This window comes from Typopeltis vanoorti, chromosome 13 (assembly GCF_054136105.1).
Source record: "Typopeltis vanoorti isolate ZY-2024b chromosome 13, IOZ_Tvanoo_1.0, whole genome shotgun sequence".
Lineage (NCBI taxonomy): Eukaryota > Metazoa > Arthropoda > Arachnida > Uropygi > Thelyphonidae > Typopeltis > Typopeltis vanoorti.
In genome coordinates, this window is record NC_143561.1 from 51,776,848 (window position 1) to 51,795,771 (window position 18,924).

General features: G+C 35.8%; 1 protein-coding gene across 4 annotated transcripts in view; it reads left to right on the forward strand.

Moving 5' to 3' along the window:
* LOC150100148 (putative polypeptide N-acetylgalactosaminyltransferase 9) overlaps positions 1 to 18,924 on the forward strand; it is a 187,151-nt gene that overhangs the window by 150,911 nt on the left and 17,316 nt on the right. For all 4 annotated transcript variants that reach the window (XM_090402384.1, XM_090402386.1, XM_090402385.1 and 1 more), the window contains one exon: positions 10,798 to 10,911. In XM_090402384.1, the coding sequence (XP_090258510.1) occupies positions 10,798 to 10,911 (114 nt within the window). The remainder of the gene's footprint in view (positions 1 to 10,797; positions 10,912 to 18,924) is intronic.

Sequence of the window (18,924 nt, forward strand, 5' to 3'; positions counted from 1 at the left end):
TAAGACTTAAATGATGTAAGAAACTCATCATTATTATTCAGGCCTCAGGAGACTCATCATGGGAGGTCCTTCTTAGGAAACACAAAGTTTATCATACTACTCCTTGAATCATTGACCGTTCTTGCTCTCACCACTCTATCAGGCAATGCATTCTGCAGTTCGGCCAACCTCCGTGCAAAGAAACCACTCCTACCCTCTTGCTCACAGCTTCCTTCCATAACTTCTAGGGATGGCCCCCTTCTTATTGCTCCTTTCCGCTGTTCCACCAAGCAAAAGAACTCCCCAGTGTCCATCCTGTAACTGATTCTCAACTGTTTAAAAGCTTTCATCATATTACCTCTCCTTCTATCCACCAAACTCTGCGGTCCACATTACCTCAGCCGATCCTAACATTGTACAGTCCTGAAACCATCTTTGTTATCTGCCTCTGTATCCTTTCCACAGTTAATTTATCCCCTCCAAATCCTGGGGACCAAATTTGAGAACAATAGTCTAAGTGTGGTCTGATCAGGGTCTTATACAATGGAATGATAATTCTTTTATCTCTGCAGGTCAGCGTCCTTCTCAGTATTGCAGCAATCCTCTGGGTTATCTTCACCACCTTTGCAATATGCTGTGTAAATTTCAGTTTTCTATCAATCATCACACCCAGATCTCTTCTCTCTCCTACTTCCTCCAGTACAGCTCCTCCAATTATGCTCCTCCCATCAATGTATCACAGACTTTACATTTTGCTGCATTAATTCTACATCCCCCATTCATTTGCCCATCTGCCTAGTTTAGTCAAATCCTCTTGCAGGGCTGCCACATCTGCACTATTACTAATAACCCTTCCCAGCTTCGCATCATCAAACAACTGAATATCCCCTTGCAATACACTGACAATGTCATTGATATAAAGGTTGAACAATACAGGTCCCAGTATTGAGCCCTGTGGAACCCCAGTGGGGTTCCACAGGGCTCAGTAACTTTCTGCTTCCTTGATATTGCCCCACCATACACAACTCTCTGATCCCTATCATACAGCCAATCCTGAATCCAGACTAACCCAACATCTAAACCCAAAATGTGCTGCAACTTAAATAACAGCTTTTCATGTGGCACCCTGTCAAATGCCTTTGCAAAATCCAAAAAAATGGAAGTATATGCCTTTCCCTCATCAACTGCTCTTGTCACTTTATTATAAAATACCCAGCATATAGAAGCAAACGAAAGTGATGCCTATCCTGAAACCGGGTAAACCTGCTGAGGATCCAAAGAGCTACAGGCCTATAGCTCTCCTATGCACAACACTGAAGCTGTATGAGAGGTTAATCTTGAACAGGCTAAGTCCAGAAATAGAGAAAGTGCTGATAAAAAAATAGGCAGGATTTAGACTAGGAAGATCATGCACTAGACGAGTATTAAACTTAACACAGTTTATTGAGGATGGCTTTGAAAGGGGGGGGGGGTTAGCAACAGGAGCTGTATTTATAGAGTTGACAGCAGCATATGACACGCTAAATCTTAGAAAGCTTATAGTCAAAATTTACAGCATGACAAACAGCTATCGGTTAGTGGAGATATTTAGGTCGCTGCTTTCAGCAGGAGATTCTTTGTTGATTTTCAAGGAAAAAGAGCAGATGGCATATCCAGAAAAATGGTATACCTCAGGGAAGTGTGCTGTCTCCTCTCCTCTTCAATATATATATATATACTAATGACCAACTTATAAACCCACAGTCAAGAACCTTCTTATATGCAGATGACCGAGCAATAGCTTATCAAGCAAAATCCTTTGGTGACATTGAGAAGCAGCTCACACAAGAGCTAGAAACCCTTACAGTTTACTATAAGGAAAACCAACTGAAACCAAATCCCAGTAAAACCCAAATGTGTCCTTTCCATCTCAATAATAGGGAGGCAAGGAGAGAGAGTTGAATATAGAATGGAATGTTGTGAAACTGGTCAGTTTTCCAAATCCAACTTACCTAGGTGTTACACTAGATACGACCCTAAATTATAAGTGACACATAGAGAAGACAGCAGCTAAAACTCAAACACGTAATAATATTCTGCACCGATTAGCATCATCTTAGTGGGGAACAAATCCACAAGTACTGCGCACCTCTGCACTGCCATGCTGCTTTTCGACAGCCAAGTATGCTATCCCTGTTTGGGAAAGATCATCACATGTCAAAATTATTGATAAGGTTCTTAATGAAACGTTGGCACATTACCGGCTGCCTTAAATCTACAAAAATTGAACCATCTATACTCACTGTCTGGTATTGTACCTCCTCACATCAGAACGACTATGCAGAGTAGATATGAGCGGAAACAACAACTATTTGATGAACAGCATCCTTTCTATGGACATGTTGCAGTACATAAGAGGTTAAGATCAAGGAAAAGTTTTATTCACTCAGTGGAACCATTGGTTGTTTCCATAAAAGGTACAAGATCAACAATGTGGCAATAACAATCTCCAGAGGCTCTGAACTTAAGCAAGTCTCTTCCTTCTGGCTTACATCTTGACCGGCAAAGATGAATGACACAGAATAGACTTCATTTCGGAATGGGCAGATGAAAGCAGAATATGGCCAGATAGGGCTACACAGACAATGACAGCTGCTCACATTGTGAAACACAAACCATGGATCATCTTCTGCAATGCTGCTTAATAGACATTAATAATATATGTACCCGAGAAGATTTAATGCAGTGTAATGAAACAGCTTTAAAGTATATTAGTCACTGGATGAGTGAAATTTGACATTTTATATTTTTGCTTAATATTTCATGCAAGTGGCATTTTTTGTCTTTTAATGCATGCTTTTAATTCCTATTCTTTTAATGTATGCTTTTAATTCCTATTCTTTTAATGTCTATTTCTTTAAATGTATCATCATTTATATGTATGCTCTTACATTTTCTGTAGTTCACACACGAATAAATAACTTATAAAAGGCAATCATATTAATAAAGCAAGAGTGCCCCTTAACAAATTCTGTTGATCCTCACAGATAACATTACCCTCATCTGTCCAACGCTGTATATAGTCCCTCACTAATTTCTCCAAGACCTTAACAACCACTGATGACACACAAACCTGGCCTATAATTAGACACTTCCAGTCTGCTACCACCCTTATGCAATGGCACTATCTTACCTTCCTTCCATTCCTTGGGTACCTTTCCCACAGCCAAACTTTCATTGAAGAGCCAGGTCAACAAAGCTGTCAGTTCTTTACCACATTCTCTCAAAACCCGTGGTGAAATACCATCCAGTCCCACAGCTTTACTGACATCCAGAGTACTCAGTATTTGGAACACACTCTCCTCTTGCACCTCTAAACCTTGAACCTGTCCTATCCCTCTGGTAATTAGTATTAAAATCTTCTTCTCCAGGATGAAATACTCCAATAAAGTGCTCATTGAACAACTCCACTATGTCCTCTGCATCAGTCACTCTATTCCCATTTTTATCACACAATGTCATTCTTCCACAATCATTTTTTCTCCTCCTACGTGCCACATAGCAAAAAAATTCCCTAGGATTTTCTTTGGATCTTAGTGCCAATCTCTTCTCATATTCCAGTTTTACCTTCCTCGCCATACTAGTCACTCTCCTGGCCTGAGTCTTATATTCTTCATGCATCTGCTCTCCACCCAGTGGTGTAGCTAGAGCTTTTGCCGCACGGGGCAGTCCCTGAGTTTGCCACCTTCTCAATACATACCAAAAATACTACAAAAAGTCAAAACAACGTATTTACTTTTTTGAAGTAAAACTTTAATTTCAACATTCTAAAATGTTATTTTTCTTGCTTTTATGTTAGCAAAATCGTTGATGACATTTTCGAAGTTATTTCATAGTAATATAGATAATTCTTAATCAATTTTATTTAGAAAAACTCCTCTCACAACTAGCAACATTTACAGCAATTGTGAGGAAAATTTGCAATATTTGGAAATGAGTTCTCGAGACTATATTTTAGAATTAACTACAAAAATTCAAAAAGGTCCAAAGTGCCGCCCAGGGCAGACCGTCTCCTCTTCCCCACCCTAGCTACACCTCTGTCTCTACCCCTCTCTTTATATCTCTTCCATAATCTCTTTTTCACCTACAGTTCCTGTTTGATATTGTTTGCCATTTGCTTTACACCAAATTGTGTCCGCTTCTTCACTCGTGGAATACAGCTTACTATTGCTGCTAACAAATATTCCTTCACTATTTCCCAAGCACTAATGATATTCTGGCCTTCTCAATTCTGTCCTTCATGGGACTGCCCCAAGTTGATATCTAAGACTGTTATAATCATCTGCCTATTAATTCCACATATGTTCCCTTTTCTTTGATACTTCTGCATGTCTCTTCATCTTCCAAGTCAAAACCACATGGTCACGCTTTCCAACTTGGGGGAGGAGGAGATGTCATCTCAGTTATTATCAGCTCTTCTGATGCTATGACCAAATCCAAAACTCTTGTTCCCTCTATTATATATTGCCTAAGACATTTGTCCCTCAAGAATTCTAGAAATTCCATTCCCTTATTATTACATGCATTTTCATGTTAGAGGTTTAATGGAGAAAGTATTAAAAATACTATTTAATTCTTCCAATATTTTGTCTAATACTCCAATAAAGTGCTCATCTTCAGGGAGTACAATATGAGACTTGTAACACACAAACACAAAAAATTTGTAACTTGGCTCCCGAAATAGACAGAATTTGGCTTCATGTTGCCAGCATTCTTTCTAGATAGATCTTCAACTTCTAAAAGAAATCTCTCATCCTGCCAAATCAGTGCTCAAGAAACTACACAAAGATAACATTATAATCCTCACCAGAGCTGATAATGGCAGTGCCAAGGCCTGTGAATACAATAGAAAAATGGATATCATTTCCAGAGACTCCCTTTAGATTATGATCGCACTAAATCTCAGATCAAAAAATTAATGGCCCAAAGAAGGTTCTCCTAAGGAAGAAGTGGAGGAGTTTTTTAAGTCATTAGAACAGGGCTGACATAAAGAAAATGGAAAAAGTTGATCTTGTTGGAGACCTGCAGCAGAGTAGGAAATGAATCTCAGCACAGGCATATAGGAACATTTTGGGAAAATTTGGAGAAAAGGGCAAAGCTAATAATAATGGTAGGTATTTGCTGGACTTCTGCTCAGGACACTGACTAGTCATTACTAACGCCATGTTTCAACATAAATCTCTCCATATGAACTGCATATGTGCACAAGTTCGCATGGAGAGAAGACACAAGAAATAAGAAAAGCCTTATTGACTACGTCATCGTTGATAGTGATATCATAATGCTGGTTCAGGATACAAGAGTGTACAGAGAATTTGAAATTAGAAGTGGCCATTACTTAGTACTAAGCTGGAAAAAATGGATATCACATTGAAAAGAATGGTATGCAAGAAAGTTTTAAAAGAGTTAAAGTCGAGCAGCTTTTACTGGTAAACTGTAGACTCAACCATGCAAACATAATTGAAGAAATTTGCAGCAGTTTGAAAACAAGAACCAAACCTTAGAGTCTCAATGGTATGACAATGATTGGAGTAGAACTCTCATTGTACCCTTCTATAAAAAAGGAAACAAAACTGAATGTGAGAATTTCAGAGGAATTTCTCTACTGAGTGTTCCAGGTAAGAATTATGCAAGTATACTTGAAAAAGAGGTTGAGAAAGAGTGTGGAAGAGAAACTTGGAGAAGAACAAGCAGGGTTCAGGCCAAAACAGAAGTTGTCAAGATGATCAGATTTTCACTTTAAGACAAATAGTTGGGGAAATTGTGGGAATATGACAAGGATCTCTACTTAAGTTTTGTAGATCTAGAAAAGGCATACGACAAGGTTCCCAGAGAAAAGCTTTTCAAAACACTTCAATTATATGGGGTCAATGGAACATTATATAGTGCAATCCATAGTCTGTATTTATGTGTCAGTCAGCAGTTAGAATTGAAGGAAATACAGGAAGATGGTTTGATGTAAAATCAGGGGTAAGATAAGGATATACATTATCTACACTCTTATTCATCACATATATGGATCACATTATGAAAGAAAGTGGCTTCAGGCCACTTTCTTTCATTTTAATTAGAATTGGAGATGTCAAACTTAGCTCTTTGCTTTATGCAGATGATGTTTTACTCTTAAACACATCTAGTGCAATTCACTAACTAAATTGAATAACAGATGTGACAAATTTGGCATGAAAATCAGCAACAAAAAGACCCAAACAATGAAAATAGGCAGGAGCATAGAAAACTTCAGCAGCATTCTGAATGGAGATCCTATAGAGTAAAATATTTTAGCAATTTAGGCACAGTTTTTAGTGAAGATGGTAGGCTAAATCTGGAAATAGACAACATAATAAGCAAAGCTGGTATGGTGGGTACCCAGCTGGATAAATTTATATGGAATAAGAGAGAAATTAGTCAAAACATCAAACTAGCAGTATTCAAGACAGTGTTCAAACAAGTTTTAAGTTATGGATCTGAGAGTTGGGTTAGAAATAAAGTACTTGATCAAAGACTAGAGACCACCGATATGAGGGTTGTTAGAAAAATTAGGGGATGAACCGGTGGCATCAATGGCAGAATCATATTATATTAGAAATGAAGATATTAGAAAGGAACTTGACATTATTAGCATTCAAGAATATGTCAGCAGAGCTAATCTAAGGTGGTATGGCCACTTAAATAGAATGGGTGAGGAAAGGTTAGCAAAACAGGTGTTTGTTGCCAAGATGGCAGGAAAGATACCCAGAGGAAGACCAAAGTCTAGGTGGATTGACTCAGTTAGAACTGTCCTAGAAGACTGAAACGTTAGATATGACAGCATAGGAATGCTTACAAGTAATAGACTAATTTGGAGGAAAATTGTGGGTAGTCAAACTTAGCTCTTTGCTTTATGCAGATAACTGTACTGTGAAACAGGTCTAGTATGTATCCCCAGGTTTTTCAAACTAAATCGAATAGCAGCTGTAACAAATTTGGCATAAAAATTAGCAATAAAAAGATGAAAACTATGAAAATAGGAAGAAATAAGGAATACATCAGCTGCATTCTGAATGGAGCCTATAAAACAAGCAAAACAATACTGTGTACTTGTTCTTGGGATATAATAAGAGATCTTGGAAGTGATAGTGGATAAGGATCTGAAATTTAGGGGACACGTTGCCAAAATTGTGAAGACAACACAGTGACTTCTGGGAATGATGCAGAGGATACTGACTTGTAGAAGTAGGGAGATTCTTGTTCCATTGTATAAGGCTTTGATTAGGCCAGACATGGACTTATGTGCCCTGATTTGGTCACCTGGTTTTCAAAAGGATGAAGAGATGTTGGAAAGGGTCCAGAGGTGACTGACTAAGATAGTTTCTGACCTCTGGAATGTCAAATATAAGGAAAGATTTAAAAGATGCCATTTACAGAGTCTAGTGGATAGGAGGAAGAGGGGAGATATGATAAAGACCTACAAGTTAGTAAGGGGTTGTTATAGGATCAATGTTGGAGAGGTTTTACAGAAAACAGTGGGACATCAGGGAAGAACCAGAGGTCATCCTTGGAAACTGTATAAAGAGGGTGTGAGCAGGGGAGTGAGAAGCAGGTTTTTTGCATGTAGAGTTGTGAATGATTGGAATCCTTGCCTGAGAGTGTGGTGTATGCAGAGAATTTGAGTGTGTTTAAAGTGCTGTATGATGAACTATGTGTATGATAAAAGGACCTTCTAGATGAATCTTTTGACTCTATGGGGGTCTTGGGTGATAATAATAATAATATTTCAGCTATCTAATCTAGTTATAAAATCTACTGCTATTATACCCTTGTTCAACATAATCTCATGCAATGTCAAGGTAATTCCCTCCATCTTAATCCAGTAAATTCTTCTCACTAAAATGTCCACTAAAATCTTCAATTTACATTTATATTAATTAATTTCTTCCCATAACTAACATCTTAAAGTTTTGATTGTAGTGTCAACTTACAGTAATTACTTTTTAGAGAGGGTTAACGGTCTACTATGGTCACTATTTTAGAACCCAACTGAATAAAATAAAATAGAACATAAATTATCCAAACTAATTGGGCCTAAGGTTTATTGTGTTGGATCCTACTTTCTACTCCGATGTGTATTCTAGTTGTTGATTGACTCTTCATTCGAACACAGAGAATATTTATTTTTAACTGCGCCACTCTATGTTCAAATTTTCATGAGCAACGTTGAGGAATCAACCATCAACCAATCTATATTATTACTAACTTAATTTTAGGCTGAGGTTCTCTTTATTATATAGGGTTCCTGCTAAGATTCGAATTATTTTAATGAGCGGTGCAATGAAGAAATCAGGCAAAAACAAGATTCAATTCAAATAAAATTATTTAATGCAGTGTCACATAAATTTACACGAAAGCAAAAATTTCTAGTTTGGAAAATACAGTTAAACAATAATTAAGTTTTCATTGAGATACTAGTAAACTACTCAGCTGAGTATAATAATTACGATTAGAACGTATGCTTATGGATTATATTCTTCTTATTATCAGGGATTCTTATCACAACTTCACTCTGATTAAAGTTATTATTCAATATAGTTTAAATATCAACTCAGTTTAACCATTCAGAACAGTTATAAAATATAAACCATCAGACATTCATTTGAAGATTTCAAAGTTCTATTAACCTAGCAAAATAGTTCGCAGAATTTTCAGTTTCCAATATTATATTAAGTTTCTTACAACAGGCTTCTCTATATCACTCTTTCAGTCTTGAACTGTTAATCCAAATGGTACAATATTTGGCATGACAAAAGGGAAATGTCTCACTACATCACACATTCGATCTTGAATAGATAAATACAGTGATAAGGATTAATTTATGTTTGCCGGAAATAAGTTCGCTACTTCACACTCGGAATAGAAAAGATAATCTTACCGGCATAAGCAGTATAGCTTCACATCGAGAATCCTATGAACACACTTAAATTCTTGTTGACTTTCACTTTGAAACTACACAAACTTAAAAGAACATTCTGTTTCCGTAACTGACTAATAGACTCGGGAGAATATATCCTTTTGCACTGGTCCAACTTAACTTCCAGTTTCTTTCTTTTCTTATTCTTATTATCCCTTGATCTGCATTATTCCAGTGCAAGGCAATAGGAAATTACAGTAGGATTAGAATTCCGAAAGAGGTAAGTCAAAGTGCCAATCGATTCCAAGTCCTCCTTATTCCGTTTATGCCATGTTAATCGTCCACCTTCCTTGCCTGTTTCCTTACTCCCATCTGTCTTACATTTTCAAATCCTACTCTCCTTTCCTGCCAAAATCTGGTTCTAACTGGTTTTGTTTATATCCAACTAGCTTCGTGCATCCTGTACAGTCACACACTCTAAGGCACGCGCTAGCTAAAAGTAACATAATTTCTTATAGCAGCCAATCAAGTGTTATCTTAAGGAATTTCCTGGATACATTAAAAATGCACATATTACAGTTTTTAACATTATATTAAAGGAATTAAATTCACAAAATAATTGATATTTTAATACACAGCTTTTCATAACTGTAATTTATCCCAAAAAATATAAATAAATAAATATTAATTAACATAACTTGAAAGAAATTACATAAATAGCAAATTATGAACATGAGACTATTAGTTAAAAAAAAAAAAATTTGCTCAGGGAATGCTAGATTATGTTGGACTCTGAATGATGTATTAACAATTTCCATTTCTCTTCATTCAGAATCCAACAGTTATCTAACTTTGAAGCAAACTTCAAAATATTATTTTTTCTGCTCTTTATGTATATTGGTTGCTTTTAAAAATCTTAGCAACAAATACACTAGTTTCACCGTTTTCCAATTTATTAATAACCGTTGTCTTATCTTCTGTTGATATCACATTGCAGTTTCTTTTGCCTTCAGATGCTATTATCAACACATAGTGGAAGCAGTATTAAAATTAAAAGCAAAATGACAATATTTTACTTTGAAATAGCCACAAACAAAAACTTGAACATTGAGCAATTGGAAATAAAATGCTTGCAATAACCTCATGCTGCAGTGGCTCACAGTAGACTAACTGAAAGCTAACCATCCTCCCAATATTCTTCCCTGCTGATAGTGGACAATGGTACAACAGACAATAATGGATCAAGGTCACAGGAAACTGTCCTAGGTAACACAATAGCTATTGCTAACATTTGATTTTTAATTGGACTAATCACAAATAAATGCTATTTCTATGCTATAGTGCATATCTTCAACTAAATAATCAGAAACAAATGCATTAAGTGGCAGGAGTAATATTTCAGCATGACAACCAGTGCACTAAAAATAAATTTTGGGAAGCCAGTGGTTTGGATAATAGATATTTTACTGCATTGGCAGACTTTCTTTACAAGTGCTTAGGAATTTCACCTTTTTTATTTATGCTTTCCTGTCATTATTTTCTTTTTATTTGTTCTGCATGCTATGTGATATATACAAGATGCTTAGCCTTGTGTTATTCTCTGAAGTTGGCAGCAGTTAATTTTGAAAGGGTATAATGTATTTTGTTTTCTTCAATTACAGCAATTTAAAAATGATGTATTCCATACCTTTCATGAAAATATAAATGATAAAGCTGCATGCACTTAACTTAGAATTTTTTAACAAATAAAATTATCTGAAAAATTAGTATAGACAACATCAGATAATGGCCTTTTTTGCAATTTATCTTAAAAGTAAATTCAAAGATCATTTGAAATCAGTCATCTAACATCTTAGGTAGATATATGTTCAAAAGAGATACTTATTTTACAGTTAATCAGTTTAGCCAAAGGAGTTCATAATAAGTGCCTTGAAAAATCGCCATTTAAACTAGGTGCATATTACAAAGTTCAGATGTGGGAATGTGTTCCTGGCCGCTCACACCAGGTAATATTTAATGAAAATACACAATTTCATTATATTATAATGCATTACCTGACTAGATATTAAATGCACATTTGTGTACTTATGTTGTTGTTATTATTATTTTATTTTTTTTATTGTTACTCATGAAATATCCTATGAAAGGTTATTTGCAAACCTATATAGTACATTTTGCACCGTGGGCAGGCTAAGGATTTTTTTTATCAATTTTATTATTTTATTTTTGTATTTTTTAAAATTTATTTTTTACATAGTCGAAACCCTGCTCTAGAGACCAAGCATGGAACTTTTTAAAGCTATTTCAGGCCTCCAATAAGTAGGGCAGTGGTGTCTCACACCGGTCAATGAATTTATTTCCATCTACAGACAATCACAAACATCCATGTCCATAGTTGGATTCAAACCTGCAGCCTATTGGTTGGAGAGCGGGTATGTTAACCACTTGGCCAACGATGCTGGCAAATTGGACAATAACATCATCATCGATTTTCTACTTTACTGTCTGCAGTTTTCTTCCAAAGTGAATTATTATTTGTTAGGGCTCTGATTTTATAGATTTCATTGACAGAAAGGCTCTTTTTTTTGTCTCCCATGCCCCCAACCACATCAGTCCATCTATATCTTGGTCTTATTTAAGTACCACTCCTGCCATTTTTCCAGCACCTGTTTTTTCCTCATTTTTATTTTTTTTTCCCTTTTGTTTGAGTAACAATACAGTGTTATATTAGCTCTTGGAAGTTTATTTTGCACTTGGTTAGACTATAATAAATTTAGTTTAATCCTTTATCCAAGTGTAAGCAAACAAAATTTGCACCTGAAAATATCTTCAGGACTGAGGTAAGGTGGTGCAACACCAGGCAATTCCAAGCAAAGGTGGACCAAGCTCTCATCACTCCTTGTCTCAGTATCTCCCATAATGCAAAGCACATCTCCTTGCAGTGCATTAAGGGAAGGGCCACTACCCAGACTGGTTTCGACCTTTATTGAGGTCTAGTCAGTGGGAGGCAGACCCAAGCGTGGATATACTAAGACAAGAAGTGATGAGAGCTTGGTCCACCTTTGCTCAGAGTTGCCTGGTGTTGCACCACCTTACCTCAGTCCTGAAGATATTTTCAGGAGCAAACTTTGTTTGCTTACACTTGGATAACGGATTAAACTAAATTTATTATAATCGAACCAAGTGCAAAATAAACTTCCAACATCTTTCTCTAAATTCAGAGTAATTCAATAATAAGGTGGTACACCTGTTAGCAACTTGTATAGGTAAATATGATCTCTCCTATTGCTTCTGCCTCCCACTGACGAGACCTCAATAAAGGTCGAAACCGATTGGAAGTGTGGGTGATGAATGGCAATGCTGTAGCCCGTAAAGTTTTAACTGAGGCTCGGCTGTTGCTGTCACCCAGGGCCTGCGTGGTGGGGTAATGAATGGCAATGCTGTAGCCTGTGAAGTTAACTGAGGCACAGCTGTTGCTGTTACCCTTCCAGATGAGCAAATGAGCATTTCTGAGTTTCTGATCCTGCAGGTCGCTCATTATTGGTTGATCTGGGGGATTTTATGAGTTTTTGGAAAGATATCCCCGCACTTAAACAAAGGGAAACCAGTCTGGGTAGAGGCCCTTCCCTTAATGCATAGCAGTATACATGTCCGCAAGGAGATGTGCTTTGCATTATGGGAGATACCGAGACAAGGAGTGATGAGAGCTTGTCCACCTTTGCTCGGAGTTGCCTGGTGTTACACCACCTTACCTCAGTCCTGAAGATATTTTCAGGTGCAAACTTTGTTTGCTTACACTTGGATAAATGATTAAACTAAATTTATTATATTAGCTCTGTTTATACATTCTTGAGTATTAATAATAAGAACTTTTCTACTAGCTTCATTTTTAATATGCCTTGTATGTTTAGTATTTCTCAGAAATCTCATATCTGTGATATCCATTCTTTGATCAACCATTTTGTTTCTAATTCATAAGAGTTATATCAAGGCTTTAGCAGAAAGGATATTTGTGGAAATACAAGTCATGTGATTATGGAACTCATGCTGCAGTGTTGCTGCTTAACCTTTAACTGGTCATCAGCATTTGCCACCAAATAGAATTCATAGTTTCATCTACATAGTAGATGAGACTATGCGTGTACTTCCTCTCTCTCTCTCTCTCAATTATTAACAAGCCAGTGAACTATAGTCTCCCCCCCCCCATACTGAATCTCAATGTTAGAATTTTCCTGCAGTTGAGTTTAAGTGATATTCCCAACCAGCAGTACTATTTTCATTGTGCATTGCATAATATTAAGTAGAAGCAATTTTTTGGAAAAGTGCAAATACTGTCACGCTTTTCTTTAGTGACTCCTGAATGGTAGAGAGAGCTGGAGGCAAGAAAGTAAAAAGAAAATAAATAATAATAATAATTGACACTGCTACATGCTTAAAGAACTTCTTTTAAGCAGATGAAATAAATATTAAAAAAATCCTTGATATAGAAATGGAAAGGAGCTTTCTAAGATTCCCCGCCCCCCCCAAAGTGAAACATTGTATTTTTGTTCCTCTCTCCTGACTAGCTGCTGTGGTACCATTATTAATATAAGAACCTCACATTGTCATGAATTTTTGAATGAAATTTACAACTATCATGATTCTTAGCACATGATTATGTCTGATACTATGATTTATTGAACATGTGATTTAAATTTAGTTATTGAAGTAAGAGATGAAAAATCAAAAGTTAGTATATATATACAAATTATTGCAAGTGTAGCTTTGTATTACTACATGAGAAAGAAACTGTATACATTTCAAAATGCTATGATAGTTTAAATTAATATCATTTACTTTCTTTTGGTCTTTTACCAAAAATTCTCGTAGACAGGAAAATTGGCATCCCTTATCCACACCACTAAAGACCAACCACTTCCCTTAGACCTACCTGGTATATACCAGGGTCCTTTGCAGCTGTAAACTGTCTTACTTTGGCCAAGCAGGCAGGACAGAGAATATCAGAAGTTCTGAACACAAGGACTACATCCGTTTTCACAAGTACAGCCATTCTGGTCTTGCAGACCATGCTCTGGATACATGCCACAGAATACAGTGGAAGAAAGCTACAGTAATACACCGTAGTAAATACAGATTCGAAAGACTATTTATGGAATCAGCCTCAGCCCTAAGAAACTCTCCAAACCTCAACAAATTTGGTTGTATGTGACTGCCCCAAATTTGGGAGGCTTACATCAGCAGACCTTCAGCCCAACGGCCAAGAACACCTACTTGGCCCACTAGAGGGCACCATCAGGACTTTTAGGAGAACAATAGCTTCATCTCTTCATTCTCAGTTACTGTGTTGTAGTGCCTACGTGCATGTGCCTTTTTTTTGTAAGTTCCTTTTGAAGATGGCAACGTGACGTTGCCGAAATATCGGAAATATTTATTAAAGTGTAATTTAATTTATATTCGTATCTACGTTGTTCAACTTAAGTGATTTAATAATTTTACCAAAAATATTACTATGTACATGCTTCTTAGGAATACTATCATTTTCCGTTTGAAAAGTATTCTGTCCAGTGCAACTTTTTGAACTTGATTATACTACACTGTAGGTTCTTTATAGAGTTGGTATAACTTATGGCTGTGTCTGATCATCCAGAGACTTTTAACATTCATTGGGCCAAGTATTTTTCTAAGGATTTTCCTTTCAAAAGCAGAAATTATATCCTCTAACCTTCTCATAAACATTATTATTATCCTGAGACCCTCATGGAGTCAAAGATTCATCTACGAAATCTCCAGGTTTCACATCTATATATAAGAAATGGATGAGTTACCAATTTAATATTTGTACTTTAGTCTTCCAATTGACATATTTTTACTTGAATACACATGGGAGAGAATAAAAGGCTTGATTACCTCTCTTTATTCAATTCTGCACATCTACCTAGAAGTGCAGAATATCTCTCAAGGTTCTCAATTTTCACACTTGCATCAGTTAACCAATTCTGCCTGGTATTAATAGCAATTTAATACCAGGCAGAATTGGTTTAAATTAATAAAAAACAATTTATGTTTTTTATTAATTTTTAGCCCTATCTAATTGTGCTAATTTATCTAATTCTAAATTTGTTTGACATGATGTTAATGTTATTTGCATATGCTACAATCTGTACTGATTTATTTATTCAAGTCCTTCTGGCAATGACTGATAATGCATTCAATTAAAGATACCAAGAAATTATATTCTTGGTTTAATCCTTTATGCAAGTGTAAGCAAACAAAGTTTACACCTGAAGTAATTTCAGGACTGGGCAACTCGTATATATAGAGGCTAATGACTTCACATCACTTGATATCCCATAATGCAAAGCACATATACTTACAGACATGTATAATGCTATGCATTATGGGAAAGGTTACTACCCAGACCAGTTTCAACCTTGACTAAGGTCTCATCAGTGGGAGAAGTGATACCAAGATTGAAGTAATGTAGAAGTTATGTTTCCATATACGAGTAGCCAAAAGGTGTCACACCTTGTTATTAAAATATTCTAGATTAGAGACAGATGTTGGAAGTTTTTCCACTAGGTTATACTATAAATTGAAGATGCCAAGAAATTATATTCTTTGTTTAATCCTTTATCCAAGTGTAAGCAAACAAAATGTGCACCTGTTTTAGTAGCTAAGAAGTCTTTTCCTTTTTTCTGGCATTCCTGTTTTCTCCAAAAAATTATTCAGCGATTCATATAATTTTCTTTTATTTTCTTCTTTGATAGCTATCCAATAGCTTAGCAGTTTATCTTAGAATTTGTAACATTTTTCAATTATATGTAAAAGACCAATAAATTTTAATAGCAGTTAATTTTTGTAATGATGGAATTCTCATAATGACAAATAAACAGTTGCTATAATATGATTATTAATATCATGAATATGGCATGATATTGACTTCCTGGACCTTTACATAGTAATCTCTAATTTATGTCTTCTGTGTATTTATTTACTGTAAATGAATATCAGTTATTACATAGCGATTCATATCATAATGAAAGTGTATGTAATTTAAATTGGGAAATTAGCAATACCATTCTGGATATGGTAATCAAATAGCAGATGATGTGAACTGCAATATAAAATGTGAAATTTAGCCAGAGCATACTAATACCAATAGGTTTTCTTTTTTTTCCCCTAAGATGCTTGCTAATCAGTACATCATTCAGAACATTAAAATATTACTATTGATCTTATTTCTCTTTCATAAACCAAAATGGAACGATACATAATTTCTTGTTCTAACAGAAAGTTAGAACAAGAAGCAACAAAATAACTTTACTTCCATCTTTTGGAAAATTTTGTTAATAAATATGCAACTCTCCCATATTTGAAACCAGCAAAGTTATAAAAAAAAAGATACAAATTTTAAACTATAAAGATGTGTATGATGTGAATGGCTTCCCTTGTGCTGTGCACAACCTGAATACCTGTACATGGCAGCCCTGCTTCCTTAACAAACCCATGCTGACCATTATAGAGAATACTGCTATGACCAATTCTGAATCCTAGTCCTCACCAATCTCTCCAACACCTTAACCATACCCCCCCCCCACCACCACACACACACACATGCATGCATGCACTTGCCTATAATTTAGTCAGTCTTATGTCCTTCTTTGTGAAATGAAAAGATTTACACGATGCAACAAAATAACTTTGGGACAAACAGCCATCTCTGAAAGAGTCTCTTAAAAATTTCAAATTTTTATTTATCCTGCACAACTTTTTTTTGGCTACAAAGTCAGGTATTTTTAATTTTTTGCAAATTTTGATGCAATTTTTTCATAGAAGAAAATTGTTGTTAAAGTCCTGTATCAAAGTAATATCTTACTTATTTCTCTTCACACTATTGGGAACATAGGGCCTCCACCATAATTTTAAACTATGGATCTGAGAGCTGGGTCAGAAGTAAAACACTTGACCAAAGACTAGAGACCACAGATATGAGAGTCCTGAGAAAGATTAGAGGAATGAACAGATGGCATCAATTGCAATATCATATTAAAAACGAGGATATTAGGAAAGAACTTGACAGTCAGCATCCAGGAATGTGTTAGCAGAGCTAATCTCAGGTGGTATGGTCACTTAAATAGAATGGGAGAGGAAATATTAGCAAAATGAGTGTTCTTTTCCAGGTTGGCAGGAAAACGACCCAGAGGAAGACCAAGATAGAGGTGGATTGATACGGTAAAAAGTGTCTTAGAAGAGAGAAATATAAGATATGATAATGTTGGAGTCTTGACAGGTAACAGACTGATTTGGAGGAAAATTGTAGATAGGACGTTAGTAATGATATAAATTTTTCATGTAATACTATCATATCCTGTACACCCATTAAAGATTACATGAAAAATTACACCCATTGAGGGTACATGGCAAGAATTTGTGATGATGGTGTGTGAAGATATCCATTCTTTGTCTTTTCTTCTATGCACTCCAAGTATTTTATCTGCAGCTCCATGGTATATGTTTTTAATACTTATTCATATTTCTTCAATGCTACTGAATTCATGTTTATTCTGAATAAGAACTTCATATCTATTTTTAACTTCTACTGCATATTTTCTTTTAGTTTCCATATTTTTAGTTCATTTATGTTATACATTCCATTTTTGCCTATTACTTTCTTTGTGTTTTTTAATCTTGTTTTAATTTCTTCTATTACTAAAAAATGGTTTGTATAAGCATCTGCTCCTCTCATTGATCTCATGTTCAAAAGAGATCAATTTGGTTATACATTTTTCCATCTGGTGCTCTCCATATTACTTTATGTATATTTTTATGCTTAAAGACGGATCTTATTACTAATTCATTTGCCATGCAGAAATCGAGCAACATCTCTCCATTTTCATTTATATTTCCTATATCTTCTTTTCCCATTATCATTTCTCTACCTGTACAAGTATTTCCTATTTTAGCATTTAAATCCTCCATTACTATATCTCCAGGATTTGTGCCATCTTTGTTTTTTTGTAATATATCATAAAATTGATATGTTTCTTTTTCATCTGCATTATTAGTTGGTGCATATACATTTATAATCGTCACTTTATAGTATCTCGAGTTAAATCTTGCTCTTATGCATCTTTCTGTAATTGGTTCCCATTCCATCATTATAGCTCTTGCTTTACTGGACATCATTACTGCCACTCCTTTTGCATGTGTACTATCCTCATCTTTATTTCCAACATATATTATTCTTTCTCCTGAACTTGACTGGATCAATCCCTGTCCATTCCATCTCGTCTTGCTTATTCCCAATATTTCTTTGACTATATTGGCTTGTAGTGGAGGGGTTGAGGCCTAATCTCCCATGCTGGCCACATAACATCTTAGGAGATGCATTTTATAGCTTTTTCCCAGCTCTTTGCTCAGTATCAACTTTGCCATGGCTTATTACGATACCATGTTTCCTGGGGAGGGGGGGGTTCACTTGGAGGCACGATATTAAGACTTCCTGGGTATGGCCCTCCGGACTTCATCGAAATATTGGCACTGCCATCTATATCAGTTCCATCAGGGATTTTGACCCTGTTGTAGGTTGCCAGCCCACCATGGAAATCCATTCATGGGCCGGACATCTATCCAGAAGAGAAGATGAATGATGGACCATACTAACGAACTGGATTCCAAAAGAAGGGAAACAAGGCCAAGGACGTCCTGAAAGAAGGTGGAGTGATTGTCAAATTTTTGGGGGAAAATTGGTTAACCATTGCCAAGAACAGAGAAAGGTGGAAAGAACTGGAGGAGGCCTTCATCCAGCAGTGGACAGAAAATGGCTGAAAAGAAAAAAGAATATTCGCTTGCTTTTGATGTTTTATACATAGTCCTCACATTCTAACATCCATTTTGTATGTTTCTTTTTTTTGGCTCCAAATAGTGTATATGTCTCTTTTAGTTTTTGTGTCTTGTCCAAATTTTTGGTTGTATTCATCAATTCCCTAGTTCCTCCATAAGAGCGTTCGCTAGGAGGA